The sequence below is a fragment of the Sander lucioperca genome, chromosome 1 (assembly GCF_008315115.2).
Source record: "Sander lucioperca isolate FBNREF2018 chromosome 1, SLUC_FBN_1.2, whole genome shotgun sequence".
Lineage (NCBI taxonomy): Eukaryota > Metazoa > Chordata > Actinopteri > Perciformes > Percidae > Sander > Sander lucioperca.
This window is the reverse complement of record NC_050173.1, coordinates 3,332,354-3,357,898: the sequence shown is the minus strand read 5'-3', so window position 1 is coordinate 3,357,898 and position 25,545 is coordinate 3,332,354. Positions and strand designations below refer to the sequence as shown.

Genomic DNA, 25,545 nt, shown 5'->3' with positions numbered 1-25,545 from the left:
AGCCTTTCTATTTATATCTCTATAACCCTCATCAGAAAGGTCATAGAGAATCGTACATTCAGACACTTATCAGTCGTTCTAGTCTCTCCACCATTTTTGTGAGTCGCTTCCAACCAGTGTCGGCGCTATGGTGGGGCATTTGAGGGCCGTGCCCCTCCTAGCGGTCATTGATGCCCCTCCTACCACAGGACATGGCGTGGCAAAAAAAATATCCCTTTTAGTTATTATTTTAATATTAAATGTGCAAACTGTAACTTAAATTGAATAAAATGAAATTAACGGGGAGAACGCATCATTTTAGTTGTGCACGCATAGCAGGTTACTAGGCTTGGTCAATGCTCATTCATTGGTCGCTGAGTAAACTTGTTTTACTCAGCGGCCGTCGAATGACCCACCATAGGATTCTGCGTGCTGCAGCTCAACTTGAGCTGTAGTTGTTTTTAATTTTGAATCGAAAGAATAAAGCTAACAGTTTGTCCGTCCACATAGGCAGTTAGCCTAACTATCAAGAAAAAAATGGATTTACGAAAATGGCTTAGACCACCTCCTCCTCTTCAGCATCTTCCAGCAGCAGACTTTGACAATCCGGCCACCACCACCAGTACAGCCACAGTCTCTGAGAGATGTGAGAGCCGATCTTGCCCTTCGGCTAATGCTATTGCTAGCTTCGGACAACCACCAACGGACATAACGGACCAACGGACCAGCGCAGCGGTTGATGATCTGGGGACTGACAAGCCTGTTCAAATTGTGTTAAAACAGTATCCTGTAACTGTTTACAATGGTAAGGGGCGATCATTTGTTGATAAATGGTTTCACAACAGAGAGTGGTTGGAGTACAGTGTCAAGGCAGACACAGCATTTTGTTTTTGCTGTCGGATTTTCAGCTTCACTAGAAAATCTGGACCATTGAATGCCTTCGTGAGTGTGGGCTATCGTAACTGGAAACACTCCATGACCAAACACCGTGGATTTCATAAACATGAAACTTTGAAGGACCACATGTCTTGCTATGCAATGTGGCAGGAGAGGGAGATGCGTCGTAATACAGGGAATGAGGTATCAACCCTTGTCAATGCAAGTCAACTAAGGAATAACCGGTATTATGTGTTGTCACTAATAGATGTAGTTGGGTTCTTGGTTGAAAACCAGTTGCCGCTACGGGGAAAGATTGACGCTTTTGATGACATGTCGGAGGGGGGGTCTGGACTTTTCCTTTCCATGCTTTATTACACCATTGAAAAGGATCCTGAATTGGCTAATGTCGTGAAGACAATCCCTCACAATGCCACTTACACCTGTCATGATATGCAAAATGAACTTATAAGAACACTCAGAGGCTATAGTGGAGGAAGTTGGTGACTCCTATTACACTTTGAAAGGAATGGAACGCGTGACCCCACAGGGTGTGAAAATATATCGATTGTGCTTCGGTTTGTGAATGATTCAAACAAAGTTACAGAGCATCTACTGTGCATCGCTACAGCTCAGAAACGTGACGCACAGACATTAAACGTTCTGACTGAGCTTAACAAAGTTGGCCTGGATACCTCAAAAATTCTGAGTCAGGTATATGATGGAGCTTCGCTTATGTCGGGGAAACGTGGTGGTGTTCAGAAAATTCTACAGGAGAGACTTGGACATGAGATACCATATGTGCACTGCCTCAACCATCAGTTGCATTTGGTTGTGGTTCATGCCATGTCTGCAGAGACCGCACTTTTGGAGTTTTTTGACGTGTGCAATTCCCTCTACAAATTCTGCAGGAAGCCAACGGTTGCTATGCATTATAGGTGCGCATCTTAAACGTCTTCTGGAGCAGAGATGGACAGGGCATCTAGCCACTGTTTCTGTCATTCTTAAGTCATTTAATGACATAAAATCGATTCTGACTGATGCTGTGCTGAACTATGGCGCAGAGACGAGAATGGAAGCTACAGGCCAGGATCCTTTCTCTATTGGACCCACCGAACAAGCTTCTCCAGAGAGAGGACACTGACTTGTTGACGGGTTCAAGTGTTGTGGCGAGTGCAACAGCATGTGTTAAAAAACTCTGTTGTGATGAAGAGTTTAAGCAGGTGCTGGATACTGCCACGGCCACCAGCGAGTCACTGAGACCCGGGCCCAAACGGAGACGCATATAGAGCACATGGATGGATGGTTACATCGTTATGGGGCCTACAGGAGGACACAGAGGTGATGATGACTTGGAAACTGAACTTCGGAGATTGTACTACAACACTGTTGATTCAGTGGTTGGGGAACTTGAGCGTAGATTCAGCGAGCGCAACTCACAACTGGCAAGTGCACTTGCAGCACTAAATCCAGAAGGCGATAACTTCCTTGATGTGAAAGCTGTGAAGCATATTCTCGACCTGTCACAATCAATTATAATTGACGCTGAGTTCGAAGTTGCTAAAGAGTTTTTAATGTCACAAAAGCAAGCAATGGAGGGAGACTGGACCATACAGCACATCATCTCAACGTACCACAACCATCTGATTGCCATGCCCAGTGTGTTGACTGCTTTCAAACATGCATTAACATTTGGCGCATCCACAGCAATGTGTGAGAATTCATTCTCCACTCTGAGAAATGTTTTTTCGGAACACAGACGCTCAATGCTACACGAGAGAAAAGCCCGTTTGGTGCAGCTTGCATTCGAGAAAGACTTGACATGCAAATGCACAAGCGAATGGAAGGACACAGTACTTAGAAGGTTCAGCAGCAACACTCGTCGCCTGCAACTCTTCTGAATAGCCGCTGCTGGCCATTTCGGTGCCTATATTGTATTAAAGTATCTGAGTATTTCTCTACAGGATGTGTATTAAAGTATCCGAGTATCTCTCTACAGGACGTGTATTAAAGTATCTGAGTATCTCTCTACAGGATGTGAAATAAAGTATACGTAGTATTTCTATCAGAGAAAAGTATCTATATACATGTACACAGGACGTGTAGTAAAGTATCTGTAGTATTTGAACCTGAGTAAAGTATCCGAGTATCTCTGCAGGATGTGTATTAAAGTATCCGAGGAATTGCTATGTGGTGCCCCACACCCTGCCCTTGACACGAAAAAAAAACACGTTTGTAGTTGATTGTGATGAATCATAAATTGTTAAAACATTTAAATGATAACTCTAACACACAAACTAAAATAAAAGGCCTAGAATTTACAGACCATTACTGTGTGTGTTTTTAAACATTCATTTGAAATGCTGAAGATGTCATGGGTCAGTGTCTGTTTCCCTGTCCTGTCTGTGTTCCTCTCCCTTTTTCCCTGTGTGTGTGTCTGTGTTTTTCACCTGCGGTGGAGAGAGGCGTGGTCCTACCTGGCTTGGCGAGAGGAGGTTCCTAGGGAATCTAGGTCAAGAGGCGTGGTCATCTTCTCCTGCTCTGTTTCCAACTCAGCTGCAGCACATCAACTTTAATCACCTAACAGTTATCAACTGGGCTGTTCACCTCTTCAGCGCCAGTTCGTTGCAACCATTCACGTGGTAACTTGGCTCCAGAAAAGCCGATTAGTGATTCTGCTCCCAGTATCTCGGCTAGCTCTGTGCTTAACCTGAACTCTAGTTCATTTGTTATTTTCTCTGTTCAGATTCCGTCTCTGGACCTGCTGCTTACCTGCTGTCTCCTGTTCTCCTGCCGCCTGCTCGCCTCTCTCACCAGCTCTCCTCGCCGCTACCTCGCCGCTCAGTTCCCAGAACTACACCTGGAAGATCAGGACCGGACCCTCTCTCTGCACCATCTTCAAGGCTCAGTCTGTCTAAACCACACACCCATCTGCCCGCCTGACTCCAGCAGCGCCCCATCTGGACCCATTCCTCCAGCTTCATTCATCCCAGATAATTCCAAGTTTGTTCAATAAACTATTTAACTGCTTCCCCTGTTGTCAGTGCGTCTCTGAGTTCTGGGTCAAAAATACAAAGACCTAACAGAAGAAATGCTGTTTGACTTATAAATGGTGCATTGTCACTTTAAGAGCTGAGTCGTTATAGTCTCATAATGCCCTTTTGCCAGCTCTTGTTTACAAGCCTTGTTTGTTTGAGCCACATTGATAGCACAATATTAACAATAATATGCACAATATTAAGTTGTTATAAGCAGCCTTCATTGCTTTGGAAATTTTAGAATGTAATGCATTTTGCTTCACATTTCTGTGGTTTAATAAAGTAAATATATCTCTGGTTATTTGTACTTTTACTGAAGTACTGACATTCAGTACTTCCTCCACCACTGGCTATCTGAATGGAATGCGTTTGTATCTTTTGGTCATTCGATTTTCATTTCATAAACAGGTATTAAAAAACAAAGGGTTATTTGATTTTTGTTTTAAAATACAAAATTTGAAATATATATATGAAATGAAATGAATTATATGAAATAGAAAATGAAAATCAAAGCATGTTTCAAAAAGAAAAGGAATAAACGCCTTGTATTTCAATCTTAAATTTTGTATTTTAAAACAAATCAAATAACCATTTGCTTTTTGTTTTTTAACTAACCTGTTCATGAAATGAAAATCAAATGACCAAAAGCAAAAGATACACTGACTGCGTTTCAGTCAGCTCCGCATATCATGTGTTTCATGTAAATGCTTGGAAAACGAATTATTGATGACTCGCCGATTCCACTCTACAAAGGCAAAGTAGGAGACTAGTCTTTATATTCTTGTCTCTGTTCCAAATCACATTGATTGCAGCCTATGTTAAAGAGCCCTCTCACCAATCTGAGTTTTAAGATGGTCAGTAGTGGGAACCGGATAACCACAAACTCATATAGCCTCGTCTTTGTTGCTTTCATGATTTCCTTTTAAAAGTTTCTTATATTAAAAAGGAGATACACAATGTCAAGCCAGCTGGAATCTGCGACTCTCTTTGTCTCTCTCCTGCACGTGGTGCGTTCCCAATTAAGTGGAGTAAGTAAAGTTAGATAGATCTGCTACGTGGTGTCATGATATGGAAATTAACAACAACAAACCGAAATTCACTAATGAAATAATAATTAATAATAAAGAAAAACGTATTTCGTTTTTGATCAACATTTCTGCTGTGTTGGACTATGTCGCCACTGCGTTAAAAAATTTCTCAAACGGCAGTACCCCCCGACCGATGACCCAATGCCCCTCCAATAGATCTGCTCTGGCGCCGACTCTGCTTCCAACGCTTTTCAACGGTGTAGTACGACGTCCACCGGGGGCGTATTGCGTATTACGGAGCTGATTTCAAGTGCCGGCGTAAGTCAGCCAACAGCAGCAGAACATAGCAACCGTTGCTAAGTCAGTGCTGAGAACATTCTCTAGCCGCCAGAGGCTAGAAGTGACACCAGCAGAAAACAATACAAACAAAAAGTATTGATGGAAAGACCAGAGGATCTATTCGCAGACCACTACAAACATGGTGATGTGAGACATATCATCCTTTTCACCCAACTGCCAAGTGCGTGGCACTCAGCCATCTGCTCACACTACAAGTGGTTCAAAAGAGAAGGCATCTGCAATGGGTGGAAAGTCAAAATTAAAGATAAAGAAGAGCCCGACACTGTCGCCATCACAGTCAACATCTACAAAAATAGGACAGTTATGGTACAAGGTGACCTAAGACAGTTTGAGAAAGATTTTCAGACTATAAAAGAAAAAGCACAGAGAGAGAAGACAACCCTGAGTGAAACCATCTAGGAAAGCCAAACTGACACCACTCCCTCAAGCGGCACCACATCGGAAGCTCCAGATAGAGAAAATGACCCTCCCAGTTCAGATCAAGCTCAGATACAAAACACAATGACCCTCCTTAAAGAACAGTTTACATAACTGGAAATGGAGCTGGTCCATCTCAGAACACCACGCCAGAGAAGCTGCTCTCCACCAGGCTCAGAGAGCAGCACAACAACTTGGAAATAGAGCTAAAAAGTCCTCAAGAAAGAGACCATCTGAAGCAGTGGCGGCTTGTCAATAGAGGGCACTGGGGCGCTGCCCCCATCAAAATTCCAGAAATATAAATGTATACAAAAATGATATAAAAATAAAATTAAAATAAAAAATTAAATAAAATAGTTTACGCATACGATGTGCAGGCTGGTAGTAAGAGCCTCAGCATTGAATACAATTTTTTTCTATGTTTAAATATGTTTCATGCGGTTTCATGAGCAGGGACGCTGGCCAAATGGATGTGTATGTGAGTCCTCAAACTTTCGGCCAGCATGTGACCTGAAGCTGGTCTCTAATTGGTTTCTTGAAGATTCTCCTCGGGGCGCAGCTCGCTGCGTCCCTGGCGAATCAGAATTGGATACATGTTATTTTATCCAGTCTGATTGGTTCTCAACACCTGTCATTCAACTCTTGGCCCGGCCGCTACTGGAGAGAGAACGTGAACACAATAGTAGCGCCAGCAGGTAGCTCTTGTGTTGTGCAAACTAGCAACGATAAACAAGGAGAGATTCTTGAAAGTGTGAAAGATAAGTTATACAACGCCATGGAGCTGCCCACCCCGTCCAAAGGGCGTGTGAATGAAATATTAGTTACTCTGTTGTTGGTGTCAGTTAAAAAAAAACAACTCAGAGTCACTATATTATGTTTGTAACTTGAATCTTGTATCGTATTGTCTTGCTCTTTTTAAATACATAGTTGTTTAAATAAAGTAGTGCTGGTTGTTTTGCCTAGTTTCAAAGTACTGCTCTGTATTTATTTGCCCCCCCCACCCAAAATAATTATCACCAGCCGCCACTGATCTAAAGAATGAACTGGCCGGCCTGACAGAAGAAGTCCAAGAACTTCAGAGAGAGAGAGAGAGAGAGAGAGAGAAGGCAGAGCTGAACATGCTGACAGAGAGACTGCAGAGAAGAGAGAGAGAAGTTGACAACCTTCAGGAACAGCTAGGCTTCCACCTCACCCACTGCACCCGGCCACCTCAGAAAGCCACAGTATGTCCTCCACAGCTTACCGCTCCCCCACTAATCCAAACTGCACCCTCTTCACCCCACCCAACACCTACACCTGCCTCACTTCACCCTGCCCAACCTGCCTTATCTCCTGCACCACAGACACAGCACGACTCCACTCCCTCCAGACCACAGATTGTGCTCCTAATAGATTCAAATGGAAAATTCATTGATGTAAAAAAACGCAAACCACCGTGCACAGAAGTTATGGTGCCCTACAACTACAAGAGCCCTGGAGCTGCTAAGTGAGGACAGACTTGGCTCTCCCAGCCACATCATCATTCATACTGGCACTAATGACCTGCAGACCCAACAAGAGCGAGTGATCTTATCACTAAGGAGAGTGATCGAGAAAGCCAGCCAGGAAACTTCTCCAACTCCCGCATTGTTGTGTCCACCGTTCTTCTACAACTACAAGAATTCCACCCTGCTACTATCCAACGGATCAATGCCGGCCTCTCCCAGGACTGTGCCCTGAGACCCAACGTCCACCACCCCACCCTCGACCTAGACTGCCTGTATAATCACGTCCATCTCTACAAGCAAGCTGTCCCCATCTTCGCAAAGACGCTGAAGGATGCCACCCTGAACCGTAACCCAGCCCCTCCACCCTTAACCTCGCCAAGGCTACCAAGAAATTCCACTACATCAGCAGCAAGGACCCCTCGACCCCGACAGCCCCAGCTGCTATATCACCATCCCTGCCACGTCGCCAGCAGGCGCCCCCTCTTCTCCCCCCTGAACTGACAATAGCCCTTACCGAGATACTGACAGGCAGAGCTACGCCCAGACAGCGAGAGGAACAGCCAACCTACCACCCATCAGCCAACTGAAGGACATCCTGCACATGCTGAGCCTAATATGTTCACACCTGATGGAACCTTAACACAATAAGTACACACACACACACACACACACACACACACACACACACACACACACACACACACACACACACACACACACACCAAACAAACTTTATTTTGCTTTTTATTTTATTTTTTATCTAAGAAAAGAAAACATTTACATATATCGTCAACAGGAGTTTCCCTCATTTTTAGAAACATTAAGTATTTTAATAGTATGATGTCTTTTTCTATCTCTTGTTGGAATGTTCAGGGCCTCCGGTCCTCAACTTCTGGATTAAAAAGTAAAAATGCAGAGTTCCTGAAGGAGATCAATAAAACTGACATTGTTGTCCTCCAGGAAACAATGTGTAGGTAGATGTACACAGACTGAATTTGAAGTCGATCTGATGAAATCTCTAGGAGGAGTTCGTTAAAGTATGGAACCTTGACTTTTAAGATAAGATAGACTTTATTAATCCCACACTGGGGAAATTCCTGTGCTACAGCAGCTCAAAAGAAAAATGTACTCACATCAAAATAACACAAATACACATTAAGTAGACATAGGAGAACAAATATACATAAAGTAAAGGGAATGGAAAAATAGAATAGAAATCATTATAATAATAATAATGGTAATTAAAGCTGCAAGCAGCGATGGACAGGCCCTCGCCTCTTGCAGGTTGGGGTACTGGCGGACGCCACTCTTTGCGGCCGTGCATTTGCGCGGCACTCAGACACTGCAAATCGTCACTGATGAAAAGGGAACTCTCTGCTGAATTCAATGATACCTCTCAGTTTATTAAAACAGCACCATCTAATGGCCGATTGACGCCAAGTTTGGCACAGATGCTAAACTGGCCATGACGAACAACCTTGTCAAGTTTCGGGGCAATCGGAATAATTGTTGCCAAGATAACGCAACTTCCTGTTTAGACAGGAAGTTGCTGTAACTTGCGCATTTTTTCAACTATCAAAATTCTCTGGATAACTCTTCGTCATGAGGGTCAACAGATACTACCTGCGAAGATTCAAGAAGATTGAAATCACGGCCTAGGACGAGTTCGAAAGAATGTAAAACACATGAAAAATGCATAATTAAAAATGGCCGCCTTCCGGTTGGGCGGAGCTAATGAAGGTAAATGGGAAATATGTCTGCAATGATTAGAGCAATATGGGTATTAAATCTGGTGAAGATCGGAGCAACTATGTCCAAGTTAAGGCCTCCCAGGCCCACTTAGAGGTTTGGGCCAAATCGCTGTACAGTCTCGCAAAGCTCCCAGGTGTTTATGTAGGCGCCAATTTTTGTGAGTTTTCGTATATATTGAGGCCGTCAAAAATGTGCCCAAGTGCTAAAACCAATTAAGGGGCGCTATAGAGCAACCATACCACTCCCAAGCCTAAATGTGAATTCAGATGAAAGAGTTTACTATTGTGCTGCAGAATCTTGAGTTTTCGTGCATCCTAAAGTCCTCAAACAAGTGTTCGTAAAATGAAGATTTTTACACAAAAACCAATATTTCGGAAATTATAGAATTTTGTAATTTTTTCTAAAATTAGCACCATGGACTTGAAGATGAGACCTATGTTCTCTCAAAAGTTGGTATATTAACTTATTACTTTTGTCCAATTTAAGGTGCACGTTAGGGGGCGCTATGGAGCTCCCTGGCAACGCCCGAGCCCAATCACTACAGAACTTTGCAATTTTCACCAGTTGTGACGTGTGCACATTTTTTTGAGTTTTCGTGCATGCTAACCCCCTCAAAAATGCGACGAAGAATTGGGAAAAATAATAATAATAATCTGACCAAAAACAATAGGTTCCTTAGCACTTTCGTGCTTGGGCCCTAATAATAATCTGACCAAAAACAATTCCTTCGCACTTTCAGTTGGGGCCTTGCACTTTTGTGGTAATGGAAACCTAATGACTCCGCCGCTGTTCCGGAGCCGTTCCGCAGCCGTTCCGCAGCCGTTCCGCATCCAGTGGAAATTGGGGGTTAATGTTATAGAAAACAACTGAAGCAATATTCTCAGATAGGCCTGTTTTCATTTAATATAGGCTACAGGTTTTGCAGCTGTATAATTTCAAAATGGAAAGTCGTCGTATTTTATTTTGATCACAAAAAAATAAAAGTGCTTGTGACATATCACATGGCTTTAACTTTCAACTAAGCATTTAGCCAAGAAAATACTGAGATATATATATATATATATATATATATATATATATATATATATATATATATATATATATATATATATATAAGGGCTGTCAAAATAACTTAATTTCGATTAATTAATCTGAGAAAAAATAACGAGTTAAAAACAATAACGCAGATTAACGCAGATTAATCCATTCCATATTGACGTTTGACCCGGAGCCGTTCTAGCCACCATTCGACTGTAAAATGAAGGAGGGAGACGAGAATGTACTGCCTGGATCATTAACTGGAACATTTACTTGTAAAAATCTTCTTCCTGCCAACCCTGGCTACCGAAATCTGGTGCCACTGATATGTCTGCGCTTCTCTCTGATGCTCTGAAGACGATACAGGCAACACAAACACCGCTGCATGTGACGCTAGTTAACACTATACTCGACAGCAGCTAACGTTAGCCTACCGCTAGCTAGTTAACACTATACTCGACAGCAGCTAACGTTAGCCTACCGCTAGCTAGTAGCTGGATTAAACACGGTTACAATGCTGACAGCTAACGCTGAACGGTGTAAAGTTTGACTGTGTTTTACTGTAGAGGACTGTGACTCAACAGTGGGATGTAACAATCTGCAGCTGCCAGCTGCTGTCGGAAAAACAACACAGACGGTGCGTTCAACGAAACTGGTAAACTACAGCTTCGTGGTGCATTTGAAGTTATTGTAAATGTCCTTGGTGGTTGTTTTTGTCGATCAACAGCAATTTACTAGTGAAATAAGTTATTGTTATTGTTATACATTATTATTAAATCATTTAATTTTGACCATATGGCCTTAGCAATAAACAAGCCGTTCTTTAATGTCACCAACTGTTGTTTAGTACCCTTTGTTTTCTTTTCTTTTTTTACTTTCTTAAAAAGTATCGGTTCAGGCACCGTTAATTATGTATGCGATTAATTTCGATTAATTAATCACAGAGTCTGTAATTAATTAGATACATTTTTTTAATCGATTGACAGCCCTAATATATATATATATATATATATATATATATATATATATATATACACAGTACTGTGCAAAAGTCTTAGGCAGGTGGGAAAAAATGCTGTAAACTAAGAATGCTGTCAAAGATATAAATAATGATTGTTTATTTTTATCAATTTACAAAATGCAAAGTGAGCGAACAAAAGAAAAATCTAAATCACATCAATATTTGGTGTTACTACCCTTTGCCTTCACACCAGCATCAATTCTTATAGGTACTTGCAAAAAGTCAGGGATTTTGTAGGATAATAGTCAGGTGTATAATCAACCAATTATAGTATATAGGTAGTTATACTGCATCAGCAAGGTCTCTCCCAGACAAATATTTCAAAGCAGACTGGTGTTTCAAGATGTGCTGTTCAAGCTCTTTTGAAAAAGCACAAAGAAACGGGCAACATTGAGGATCGTAGACGCAGTGATCAGCCAAGGAAATTTAGTGCAGAAGATGAAAAACACATCAAGCTTATTTCCCTTCGAAATCAGAAGATGTCCAGCAGTGCCATCAGCTCAGAACTGGCAGAAACAAGTGGGACCTAGTGGGATCTAATGTCCGGAGAAGTGTGGCCAGAAGTGGTCTTCATGGAAGGTTGCAGCCAAATTGCCATACCTCTGACATAGAAACAAGTCCAAGCGACTCAACTATGCACAAAAACATAGGAACTGGGGTGCAGAAAAATGGCAGAAGGTGCTCTGGACTGAAGAGTCAAAATTTGAAATATTTGGTTGTAGCAGAAGGCAGGTTGTTCGCCGAAGCGCTGTAAAGCGGTACAATAATGAGTGTCTGCAGGCAACAGTGAAGCATGGTGGAGGTTCCTTGCAAGTTTGGGGCTGCATTTCTGCAAATGGAGTTGGAGATTTGGTCAGGATTAATGGTGTCCTCAATGCTGAGAAATACAGGCAGATACTTATCCATCATGCAATACCATCAGGGAGGCATATGATTGGCCTCAAATTTATTCTGCAGCAGGAAAACGACCCCAAACATACAGCCAAGGTCATTAAGAACTATCTTCAGCGTAAAGAAGAACAAGAAGTCCTGGATGTGATGACATGGCCCCCACAGAGCCCTGATCTCAGCATTATTGAGTCTGTCTGGGATAACATGAAGACAGACGGATTTGAGGAAGCCTACATCCATAGAAGATCTGTGGTTAGTTCTCCGAGATGTTTGGAATAACCTACCAGCCACTCGGCTGGTAGGTTATTCCATTCCTTCAACAACTTTGTGCAAGTGTCCATCCATCCATCCATCCATCTTCATCCGCTTATCTGGCATCGGGTCGCGGGGGGAGCAGCTCCAGCAGGGGACCCCAAACTTCCCTTTCCCGAGCCACATTAACCAGCTCTGACTGGGGGATCCCGAGGCATTCCCAGGCCAGGTTGGAGATATAATCCCTCCACCTAGTCCTGGGTCTTCCCCGAGGCCTCCTCCCAGCTGGAACACCTCCCTAGGGAGGCGCCCAGGGGGCATCCTTACCAGATGCCCGAACCACCTCAACTGGCTCCTTTCGACGCGAAGGAGCAGTGGCCCTACTCCGAGCTCCTCACGGATGACTGTGCTCCTCACCCTATCTCTAAGGGAGCCGCCAGCCACCCTCCTGAGGAAACCCATTTTGGCCGCTTGTACCCTGGATCTTGTTCTTTCAGTCATGACCCAGCCTTCATGACCATAGGTGAGGGTAGGAACGAAAACTGACCGGTAGATCGAGAGCTTTGCCTTCTGGCTCAGCTCTCTTTTTGTCACAACGGTGCGATAAATTGAATGTAATACCGCACCCACTGCGCTGATTCTCTGACCAATCTCCCGCTCCATTGTCCCCTCACTTGCGAACAAGACCCCAAGGTATTTAAACTCCTTCACTTGGGGTAAGGACTCATTCCTTACCTGGAGAAGGCACTCCATCGGTTTCCTGCTGAGAACCATGGTCTCAGATTTAGAGGTGCTGATCCTCATCCCAGCTGCTTCACACTCGGCTGCGAACCGATCCGGTGAGTGCTGAAGGTCACAGGCCGATGATGCCATCAGGACCACATCATCTGCAAAAAGCAGCGATGAGATCCCCAGCCCACCGAACTGCAAACCCTCCCCAACCCCGCCTCGATATCCTGTCCATAAATACTACAAACAGGATTGGTGACAAAGCGCAGCCCTAGAGGAGGCAAACCTGAAACGAGTCCAACTTACTGCCGAGAACCCAGATGCAGCTCTCGCTTTGGTCGTACAGATGGCCCTGAGAAGGGACCCCCTCAACCCATACTCCCGCAGCACCTCCCACAGTATCTCCCGGAGGACCCGGTCATACGCCTTCTCCAGATGGGAATACTCCCAGGCTCCCTCCAGGATCCTTGCGAGAGTGAAGAGCTGGTCCGTTGTTCCACGACCAGGACAGAATCCGCATTGTTCCTCTTCAACCCGAGGTTCGACTGTCGGCCGAACCCTCCTTTCCAGCACCTTGGAGTAGATTTTACCAGGGAGGCTGAGAAGTGTGATACCCCTGTAATTGGCACACACCCTCTGGTCCCCCTTTTTGAACAGGGAAACCACCACCCCAGTCTGCCACTCCTTAGGCACCATCCCAGACTTCCACGCAATGTTGAAGAGGCGTGTCAACCAAGACAACCCCTCCACACCCAGAGCTTTAAGCATTTCTGGACGGATCTCATCAATCCCTGGGGCTCAGCAACTTCCACCAGGGAAATTGATGACAATCCTCCATCATCCTCCAGCTCTGCCTCTACCATAGAGGGTGTATTAGCTGGATTTAGGAATTCCTCAAAGTGCTCCTTCCACTGCCCTATTACCTCCTCAGTTGAGGTCAACAGCGTCCCATCCTTACTGTACACAGCTTGGATGGTTCCCCCTCCTGAGGTGGCGAACGGTTTTCCAGAAGCACCTTGGTGCCGACCGAAAGTCCTTCTCCATGTCTTCTCCAAACTTCTCCCACACCCGCTGCTTTGCCTCTTTCACGGCAGAGGCAAAGACTCCTTCTTCAGTCGGACGGCTTCCCTGACCACCGGTGTCCACCACGGTGTTCGTGGGTTACCGCCCCTTGAGGCACTTAAGACCCTAAGACCACAGCTCCCCCCGCCGCAGCTTCAGCAATGGAAACTTTGAACATTGTCCACTCAGGTTCAATGCCCCCAGCCTCCACAGGGATGCACGAAAAGCTCCGCTGGAGGTGTGAGTTGAAAGTCTGTCGGACAGGGGCCTCCTCCAGACGTTCCCAATTTACCCGCACAACCCGTTTGGGCTTACCTGGTCTGTCCAGAGTCTTCCCCCACCCTCTGACCCAACTCACCACCAGATGGTGATCGGTTGACAGCTCCGCCCCTCTCTTCACCCGAGTGTCCAAAACATACGGCCTCAGATCAGATGAAATGATTATAAAACCGATCATTGACCTTTGGCCTAGTGTGCTCTGGTACCAGGTACACTTATGAGCATCCCTATGTTTGAACATGGTGTTCGTTATAGACAATCCATGACTAGCACAGAAGTCCAACAGCAGACAACCACTCTGGTTTAGATCAGGGAGGCCATTCCTCCCAATCACGCCTCTCCATGTATCTCCATCATTGCCCACGTGCGCGTTGAAGTCCCCCAGCAGAACTATGGAGTCCCCCACTGGAGCCCCATACAGGACTCCATTCAAGGTCTCCAAGAAGGCCGAATACTCCGAACTCTTGTTTGGTGCATATGCACAAACAACAATCAGAGTTTTCCCCCCCCACAACCCGCAGGCGTCCACCGGGGTAAACTCCAACGTAGCAGCGCTCAGCTGGGGACTTGTGAGTATCCCCACACCCGCCTGGCGCCTCACACCCTGGGCAACTCCAGAGAAGAAAAGAGTCCAACCCCTATCCAGGAGTATGGTTCCAGAACCAAGACTGTGCGTAGAGGTAAGCCCCACCAGATCCAACTGGTAGTGCTCCACCTCCCGCACAAGTTCCAGCTCCTTCCCCCACAGAGAGGTGACATTCCACGTCCCCAGAGCCAGCCTCTTCCGCCCGGGTCTGGTCCGTCGAGGCCCCTGACCTTCACCGCCACCCATGTGGCAGCGCACCCGACCCCAGGCGCTTGCTAACGGCCCCTCCATCTGGGCCTGGCTCCAGACGGGGACCCCGGGCTTCCTCCGGGCAGGGTCACTCTATCTCGTCCTTGTTTACTCATAGGGTTTTTGAACAGAATTGATGCTGTCTTGAAGGCAAAGGGTGGTCACACCAAATATTGATTTGATTTAGATTTCTCTTCTGTTTATTCACTGCATTTTGTTAATTGATGAAAATAAACTATTAACACTTCCATTTTTGAAAGCATTCTTAGTTTACAGCATTTTTTCATACCTGCCTAAAACTTTTGCACAGTACTGTATATATATATATATATATATATATATATATATATATATATACTAGGCCCTACCACTTCTGTTTTTTGTCCTTCTTCCATAATCCCAGACTCTCTGGCCACGGAGGTATAACCCAGTGATGAGTATGGAAATGTATATGTACAGTTGTACGTGTGTGTGTGTGTGTGTGTGTGTGTGTGTGTGTGTGTGTGTGTGTGTGTGTGTGAGAACTGACCTGCACCACAGCGTATTCCACCAGTGAGGAGAACCCATAAAGGAGGCAGGTAATGAGCCAGATATCAATGGCTTTTACGTAGGAAACCTTTGGTAGCTCTGTCGCCAGGAGCATACTCTCACTGGACAGAGAGAGCACTGATAAAATACCTGGAAACACACATATGTTAACACATTAATGTTACCACATGAATGATTATTTTAAGATAAGTGACATTTGTGTCAAATTAAAACTACTTAGAGAGGGAAGAACAGGGGAGACAAAAAGTGGTTGGTTAGAAGCAATGATGTGTTAGTGTGAGATTACAGATGTATATTGTCACAGCGGGTATACAATTCCAAACGTGTGAAATGCTTATGCTGATAGGCTCCAGTAAAGAAAAACAGTAAGTATAAAATGTAAGGAACATATTAAAATATAATAAAATAAGTAACTAACAAATCTGAGAGGCAATGAAGGAAAAACAGTAAAAATAAAAATAATACAATATAATAACAAAATATAAGAAGAAATAAAAATAAATATACTGTACATCCAAGGCATATTTACAAAACAGCAGGTGTGTTCAAATACCCATACTACCATACTATTTAGTATGCCAGAAAAATATTTAGTACATCCCAATCCATAGCATGGCAAATGCAGTATGCCAAAATGAGCAGGATGTCTGACTGTATCCGCTCACATTGCAGTTTGCAAGCCAGCGTGATTTCCTGGCTATTCTGAGCCACAATCCTCTGTGCAGCATATGTATATATGAGTAAGAGGGTCAAAGTTATAAGGCACATTGTGTGTCCTAATTATATGCATACTGCACACAACAGTACTTATTTAGGTCAGCTGCAGTAAAACTAAAAGTAAAAAGAAAAAGTATTTGAAACACAGCAAGTGACTATTGCACACAGAGTGAATATTGCACAGGGGATTGAATGAAATTAATTTGTGTGTGTGTGTGTGTGTGTGTGTTAGTGATTTATTTAGCAGTCCTATGGCCTGGGGAAAAAAGCTGTTCCTCTGCTGGTGTGTGTTTTGGGGGTCCTCCTATCTAAGGGCAGCAGGAAGAATAGGCAGATGTGTGGGTGTGTGTTGGGTCCCTGTGTGTTGACCCTCAGGGACTTTCTGAGGCATGTGATGATGTCAACATGTAAAGTACAATCAACTAGATTGTGGGATGGCATGATAAAGCAAGGCTGGTTTGATCAATGGATGGATTAATGGACTAAAAGCACGATGGAATACCTAATGAAGGCAGAATTGAGAAAATCGATAATAACTTAAAAGGCCTTCTACTGGAGAGTCTCATAAGTTAAACATTAAAATATGTTGTGAAGACCAGTATCAACCATGTATGTATATTACACAGTACATAATATTACATTCATTTAGAAAAAACAACTTGCTGTTTGTGCTTAAAACCTCCTAAGAACAAGAGCTAGATGGCATAAAAACCTGAAGTGCTAGTTCTACAGAAAGTGCACAATCAGTGCTCCAGTACATGTGCTTAGAGGTTTCTCTGTGTTTATGAGAAATGATACATCATTACTAGGGATGGGCGAGTACAGCATTATCTGTATCTGTATCTGTTAACCATATGAATTATCTGTATCTGTATCTGTATTCGGACTGGGCGGGGCCTAACCCGGACGTGGGCGGGATTTAACCCGGAAGTGGGTCGGTTTGTCTTGAAATGGGCGGGGCTTTAACCGGTATGTTATTTTAAGCATGCAATTGATATGGGTTGATCAAAAATTGTTATATTTATTGCTGATTAGAAAACTATTTACATGACAGCATCAGCATTGAGCTTCAGATCAATGGTTTTGATCACGATAACAAACAAACTATATACAGAACAAGAACAATGAATACAACACATCCGGTTGCAATTATGAAGTAAAATGTAATGAACAAGAGTTTTCATACTCAACATAACTTTCTTTTTTTAACTTTTAATTTTTTTATGATCAGTGATTTTTTTTTTTTTTTTTGGTTCTTTTTTATTTTTTTTATTTCCATACCAGGTATGTGTGTGTGTGTGTGTGTCTGTGTGTGTGTGTGTGTGTGTGTGTGTGTGTGTGTGTGTGTGTGTGTGTGTGTGTGTGAGTGTGTGTGAGTGAGTAACAGAGAGACAGAGAGAGAGAGAGAGAGAGAGAGAGAGAGAGAGAGGGGGGGGCTGGGGGGACTGTGTTCTACGGATCAAATAGTCCGACGCTGTTTTTCAGATCTGTTTAGAGTCAGCTGACGGTTTAAAAAAGAAAAAAAATCTCCGACAGGCAGAGACGCAATGCGAGTCGCATTCTACCAAGCACCATGTCTGAACAAACCCCACGTTTACCAGAACTCTACTGGTTAATAAGTAAGTACTACAAACCAAAGTAAAAAACAAACCTGAAGCTGAAAAAACCCTAAACGTTAACGGAAAAGACCCGCGAACCTGAGTGACTGAGGGAGAGACAGACAGAGAGAGAGAGAGCTGTTCTGTGTGTGAGTGAGCAGAGCGGGACACAGCAACACAATACATCTGTATGTGTGTAGGGGAGGGGCGCTGTGACGACTAGCCTATCACAGAACGCAGACACAGTCAGCTACCCAATGAAGATTTTTATTCAATCCGAGCACAGATATTGACTCGTATTACTCGTATAATACTCGTACTTGGCAAAAGTGCTTTATCCGTACCGGATACTCGTTTCAGCTGAGTATCCGGCTCAACTCTAATCATTACAGCAAGTGCTGACATTGACACAAGGTGTCAAGTTGCAGTCGGAGTAAGGTTTTTTTAACCTGCTGTTGAAGATGGTGACTCTGCTGGTCAGTGACTCTGATGGTTAGTGACTCTGATGTTCAGTGACTCTGATGGTCAGTGACTCTGATGGTCAGGGACTCTGATGGTCAGTGTCTCTGATGGTCAGTGACTCTGTTGGTCAGTGACTTTGATGGTCAGCGACTGCTGGTCAGTGACTCTGATGGTCAATGTCTCTGATGGTCAGGGACTCTGATGGTCAGTGACTCTGCTGTCCTGATTTTAGTGGGGAGTTGACCGAGATGAGGAACTCACATTGTCCTCAGAGTGACGGGGCAGCCAATTGTCCAGAGGCTTGTGCAGGGTGGGGCCATGGCTTTAATGTACACAAGCAGTTCCCTTTAATGTGGGGTTAGGCCTTGATTCAGATTCAATCCAACATAACTTTAATGAATTTAATGTCTAAATCTTCAAATCTTATGCAAAACGGAAATTAAATCAGTTTAATAATTGAGGATTCACTTTGCAGAGCAACAGGGGAAGAAGATGTGGAGTAAAAACCTTGTACAACTACAGTAATCAACCAGATACGCATTCAGACCAAACCAGGGTGTTGGCTGGTTTGTAAACTACCTTCGGTTGTAAGCAGTGCGTGCAGCTTAATGGTCTCTCATCCAGTTATTTAGAAGTCACCAAAGGTGTGCCGCAAGAGTCAGTTTTAGGACCCACTCTCTTCACAAAAATGTGGGTCAGAATGTTGATGATGCATCTTAACATATGTATGCCGATGACACAATTGTTTATTGCCGTGCAAACACTGTTGCCCTGGTCTTGAACATCTGCAGGCTGCATTTGACGCTATACAGTCACACCTGTTCCATCTCAAACTGGTGTTAAATGCTGACAAAACAGAAGAAAAGAAAAGAAGGTGCCAGCAGTTCTCCCTTCTATTACATCCACACAAGGCACCCCTATCCAATTTGTAGCCTCTTATAAATATCTAGGCATTTTAATTGATGAAAATCTTTCTTTTAAGTTACATATTGAACACCTTTTAAAGAAAGTCGAAATTAAGGTTTTTCTTTCGTAACAAATCGTGTTTTTCGTTTAATGCCAGGAAACGGCTTGTTGCTGCCACATTCTCACCTCTCCTGGATTATGGTGACATTGTTTATATGAATGCGTCTGCCAGCTCTCTGCGGATGTTGGACACTGTCTATCACGGAGCACTAAGATTCATTACTGGTTGTAAACCCCTCACCCTTCATTGCACTCTGTACTCTCTGCTCAATTGGCCATCATTATTCGTACGTACACTTTTGCACTGGTATAACTTTATCTACAAATCCATCCTTGGATTGCTGCCAACATATTTATCCAGTTACATGTCACGCAAGCACTGCAGTCACAGCCTACTCTCCCAGGCCTCATTACCTTCAACGTCCCATCAGTTTGTACAGAGCTTGGCAAAAAGGCTTTCTCTTTTTCTGCCCCCTCAACCTGAAATACACTGCAGCAGGATCTAAAACTGTCCAGCTTGAGCCCACTAGCACAGTGAATCCTCAAAATGAATGTATCTGTGGATGGCCTTAGTGACTAGTAAGCAGTGGGGATTTATATTTGCTAATATGTTGGATTCATGTTAAGACTTTTAAAGTAAAAAAAAACAACTTCAAAAATGAACAATAATTTGGTCCACTAGACAGCACTTAAGAAAACTCATTTTTAAAGCTAGTTTCCCTGTTACTCCCATTATTTCCTTCTTCCAAAACAGTGGCAAAGAACACCAGGAGCAAATGCCAGGAGTTGAGTTTTTATTTAAAATATGACTGGTGTGTTAACTGCATGCCCAATGAATCAGAGCACACAACGCCAAATTGCCTCCTAATGCCTGGCCCACACATAATGATATGCAATGACAGATTTAATAGTTTTGTTTCTAAAGTGTGTAGAGCAAGGTTATAATCGTTAACGGTGGGAAAAAACATTGTTGTTAACTGAAATAAAAATAAAAACGAGGCATTACAAAAAAACGATAACTAAACTAAAACTGTAATGTCTGTTTGCAAAAACTAACTAAAATAAAATAAAATTATTGAATAAATGTTCTTAGTTTTTGTCTTTGTCAATGTCTTTCATAGAGCAAATACTGTATATCTTTCCGACCATGACATTTGTAAACATGTATAGTTTTCGACTGGGAACCCAGAAATTCCGACATTCCACATCAAATTGAACACAACGTAGTCCATGCCCCTTGCCTGGCATCATAGCGGTACCGAAAATTGGAAGAAAGCGGCAGTCCTATTTGATTATGACTGTGTCAGATAAAAGCAAGTGCCTTGCAGTGGAAGGTGGTAAAATATGTGGACAATTTATTACAGGGAAAAATCCCACGAATTTGAAAGTAGCCTACATTTGAGAAGCGTGCACAAGAAGGCTAACCTAGCTTACCTTAACAAGGTGAAGGAGAATGCAAAGCCCCCTTTCACCGAAACAGAAGCTAACCCCGGTAACGTTACGGGCATGGATGTATGGATACAGGGCCAGGCAGCATGACAGAGACAACAGCAGGACAGAGAACACTACAGGAAGGCTTTCACCGGCGACCCGATAGCTGCTGGTTAGTAAATACGCAGGAACACCAAAAGCAATTGATACTGGGATGTCTACGCAACTGTGTGAGTCGATTGACTTCAAAAAGTTTGCCACTTTACTCAACCACAGTTCAAAACACCTGTTCATGTATGTCTTCTTTAGTCTGTTGGCTATTTAGGTTTTTTTCCTGGAACACGTCACTTACACATTTTGCACTTACTGCTGCGTCTTGTGTAGACTGTTTACATAGCTGTACTCATCATCATATGTACATTGTTTGTACTGGTGTTATTGTTGAATACATTGTGAATACATATTTCTAAAATTGTATGATGTTTTTATTGAGTTATTATTACACAATACTTTTTCTGACCTTTTTGAATCCCCTGACAACCCATATTACAAAAAAAGACTAAAACTAACACTAAAACTAATAAAAACTAAACTAAAACTAAGCATTTTCAAAAAATAAAAACTAAACTAAACGATGGATGATCATATAGAGGTATACCTGCTGACGGTTCATGATGATCACGAGGTTGCAAGGGCATATCTTTGGGTTCAACATTGGGGGGGGGGGGTTGAGATCTCTACTTCTGAGCAAAGTTGAAATTTTGTGTGTCAAACACTTCATTTTCTGCATTCTGGTGATTTTCTTCTGCACTATTTATGGTGCAAATGTCTTTATTTATGTAGAAGAAGTGACTGGCCATCTTTCCCCCCTATAAATTACGCCTATGTCAGGTCGCCCCAGTGAGTGAGCTAATCACAGAGCTAACGAATGTTCTGTTTGGAGTGTAGCCGTTAGCGCTGTTAGTGTTTCCTCCACCCTCTCTCCGGTATGAGCACCGTATGAGCATCGCTCTCCCACAGATGCCTGGCCCAGGGACAACAATGTCCTGGCCTGTCCTCAGCGTTCTCCACGCACAACAGGATATCAGATCAGTAAATATTGAAAATGTTTTTGTGTTTGCGATTTGAAATCACTGCTGCCAGGATGGACTTCCAAGCAGATTGGGCGGTACAAAAAACATACCTCACACAACGGACAAATCTGGCAAGATAATCTTTAGAACCATCACAAAATCCTGGGCTTTGTTGACCATATCGGGAGGGAGGAATCTGGCCCAAAATTGGCCTGATTCTCGTGTTGTGTGTAAGCAGCATAAGTTACCATATAACTGGTTGGTGACAAGCATTTAAAAGGTATATTCTAAACTGAGTCTGATGCAGTCACTCCACATAAAACACACCAAGGCTACATCACTTCCAGCAAACTTCATGGTGGACAATGAGGGGAAACGGCATCAGTGATCTATTTAACCAAATATTCTCTGTCTAGCATTGTTATTGTGTGGTTTACTACCGGGTTGGTTTGTAACCGGTGAACTACAGACGTCATCACCTGTTCAACTGACCTCATGAGTTTAGATAACAGACACTCGCCTGTCCTGCTATTATTACAGACATGTGAACTAACCACACACACTTGCCTTGTTCATGGACTAATATGCGTTGCTGAGAAATAATAGGGAAAACACTAAAATGGATATTTTGCGTTTCTTAAACAAACAGGAAACACTGATTTATGAAACTGCCAATTAGATTAATTTACTTGTTAATGGAAGATTGCCGTAGCGCTATTCCAGATTGTTACGGCTCACTTTAACCCCTGATAATGATACTGATATTTGGCAGCCTTAACCTACCCACACATGATCAGCGGTAAAACTCCTCCGGCTGGCTGTGCCATTCTTTTTCTATGGGTGGTGCCAAACTTGTGCTACCCTTGGTGTGGCGCACCGCTGGTAATTGCCACAGAGCGCTGCGCTCAAAGATAAAAGTATTTCAACTTTGACCTCGGTTGATTCTGACCTTTGTTTTTGTTTTTTTAGATCAATTTTTTATTGTTTTTTATATTTTTACAACATACAGAACAAATACAATTGAACAAGAACAAAAACCCTCTCCCACCCCCACCCTCTGCGGTCTCAAGGAAAACAAAACAAACAAATAAACAGAAATCACACCTTGCCTAGTCACTCTCCTCTAATTCTTGTGACTCTCAGGTCATAAGGTCTGATACTTGTGCTGCTGCACTTTTTCATAGGTTGATAGTCGATGATTTGGCTTTGTTAATCCTTGCTGCAGAGAGCTCAAGCATAACTATGTCTAGAAAATACGCCAACCACTGTTTTATACAAAGCGAGTGGGGGGGGGAGCCAGCGTTGAGCTATCATTTTCTTGGTTGCGGATGAGCCGGCTAGCCAAATTTTCTTCTGTCTCCCAAGCAGGTGTAATTTAGAGTTGTCATTAAGTAACAAAACAATCGGGAGTAGGAATTCGACATCCTACCACATCAGATATTATTGATGTTGTTTTATTCCAGAACTCATGCACCTGTTCACTAGAGTTGAGCCGGATACTCGGCTGAAACGAGTATCCGGTACGGATAAAGCACTTTTGCTGAGTACGAGTATTATACGAGTAATACGAGTCAATATCTGTGCTCGGATTGAATAAAAATCCTCATTGGGTAACTGTGTTCTGTGATAGGCTAGTCGTCACAGCGCCCCTCCCCTACACACTTGCTGTGTCCCGCTCTGCTCACTCACACACAGAACAGCTCTCTCTCTCTCTGTCTCTCCCTCAGTCACTCAGGTTTGCGGGTCTTTTCCGTTAACGTTTAGGGTTTCTTCTGCTTCAGGTTTGTTTTTTACTTCGGTTTGTAGTACTTACTTATTAACCAGTAGAGTTCTGGTAAACGTGGGGTTTGTTCAGACGTGGTGCTTGGTAGAATGCGACTCGCGTTGCGTCTCTGCCTGTCAGAGATTTCTTTTTTTAAACAGCGTCGGACTATTTGATCCGTAGAACACAGTCCCCCCCGCCCCCCTCTCTCTCTTTCTCTCTCTCTCTCTCTCTCTCTCTTACTCACTCACACACACACACACACACACACACACACACACACACACACATACCTGGTGTGGAAATAAAAAAATAAAAAAGAACCAAAAAAAAAAAATCACACTGATCATAAAAAAATTAAAAGTTAAAAAAAGAAAGTTATGTTGAGTATGAAAACTCTTGTTCATTACATTTTACTTCATAATTGCAACCGCATGTGTTGTATTCATTGTTGCAAAACTTGTTCTGTATATAGTTTGTTATCGTGATCAAAACCATTGATCTGAAGCTCAATGCTGATGCTGTCATGTAAATAGTTTTCTAATCAGCAATAAATATAACAATTTTTGATCAACCCATATCAATTGCATGCTTAAAATAACATACCGGTTAAAGCCCCGCCCATTTCAAGACAACCCGACCCACTTCCGGGTTAAATCCCGTCCACTTCCGGGTTAGTTACCGCCCAGTCCGAGTACAGATACAGATACAGATAATTCATATGGTTAACAGATACAGATACAGATACAGATAATGCTGTACTCGCTCATCCCTACTGTTCACACTCCCAGAGCATGTGCCGGAAAGTTCCAGTTTGTTCAGGTTGACAGAACGTGCAATAGGGAGTGGGAATGACTTTAGAGATGTATCTCTTCTGAGGAGTCCAATATGTCCTATGGCATATGTTGAAGTGGATATACTGGTGACCTGGGTTCTTGGAACAATGGAAAATGTTGTCCCAAACTGTCTCCCAATTAATTGCGTTCCCCTCAGGGCTCAGCTCTCTCTCCGATATTCTTGCTATTGGGAGGTCTCCTATGGATACTTGCATCTGTTTAGCATAGATCTTGGATACTAATCCAAAATCAACAAACCATTTAATGACTGGGTGCACCTCAAGACTGTATCCCCATGGCACTCCATAACATTTTAGGGCTGATCTTAAGTGAAGATACAAGAAGAAGGATGTCCTGGGGACTCAAAACTAGCTCTCAGGTCTTCAAAACTCAACATACCTTTCTCATTGAATAGCTGGTCTAAAATATAAATACCTCTGTCACTCCACTGCTTACAAGCAAAGGGTTTATGTGATACACTTTAAGGTTGGGGAGGGCCAAGCCTCCCGTGTTTGTGGTACGTTGCAGGGTAGAGTATTTTAGCCTAGGTTGTTTATTATTCCAAATATACTGCTTAAGGTATCAAGTTTCTTCCAGAAATGTATTGGTGGGGGTAAGGGGATCATTGTACTTAAGACATTTACACGAGGAACTATGTTCATTTTAACAACAGCAATCCTGGAGCGTAGTAATGCCGGCAGTGCAGACCAATTGGCCAGATCCTTTTGAACACTACTTAATATAGTTTCATAGTTGTCCTGGACAATTCGCTGTATTGATGCGTGTATGGTGATGCCCAAATATTTAATTTTGCTTTGGGTTGGTATTGTAACACTAATGGCTGATGCCACATGCCTGTTATTCAATAAAAGAAGATTAGATTTATTCCAGTTAATTTATATATATATATAGCTGGAGATGCTGAAGATCTTAAATTTTTTTGGAATTGAATCCTCAAGATCAGAAATGTACAACAAAATATCGTCCGCAAATAATGATATTGAGCTGCTATTGGATTTAATCTGGACATTACAGATTTTATTGCCTTATGGCTTGGGCTAACTGTTCAAGAGAGATTGCAAACAGCATAGGGGAGAGCGGGCATCC

At 43.1% G+C, this 25,545-nt stretch overlaps 1 protein-coding gene across 1 annotated transcript in view; it reads right to left on the bottom strand.

Moving 5' to 3' along the window:
• The window catches only part of LOC116056518 (glycine receptor subunit beta-like), a 136,129-nt gene that overhangs the window by 1,764 nt on the left and 108,820 nt on the right, over positions 1–25,545 (bottom strand). Inside the window, exon 9 of the mRNA XM_031308644.2 lies at positions 15,574–15,722. Coding sequence (XP_031164504.1) covers positions 15,574–15,722 — 149 coding nt within the window. The remainder of the gene's footprint in view (positions 1–15,573; positions 15,723–25,545) is intronic.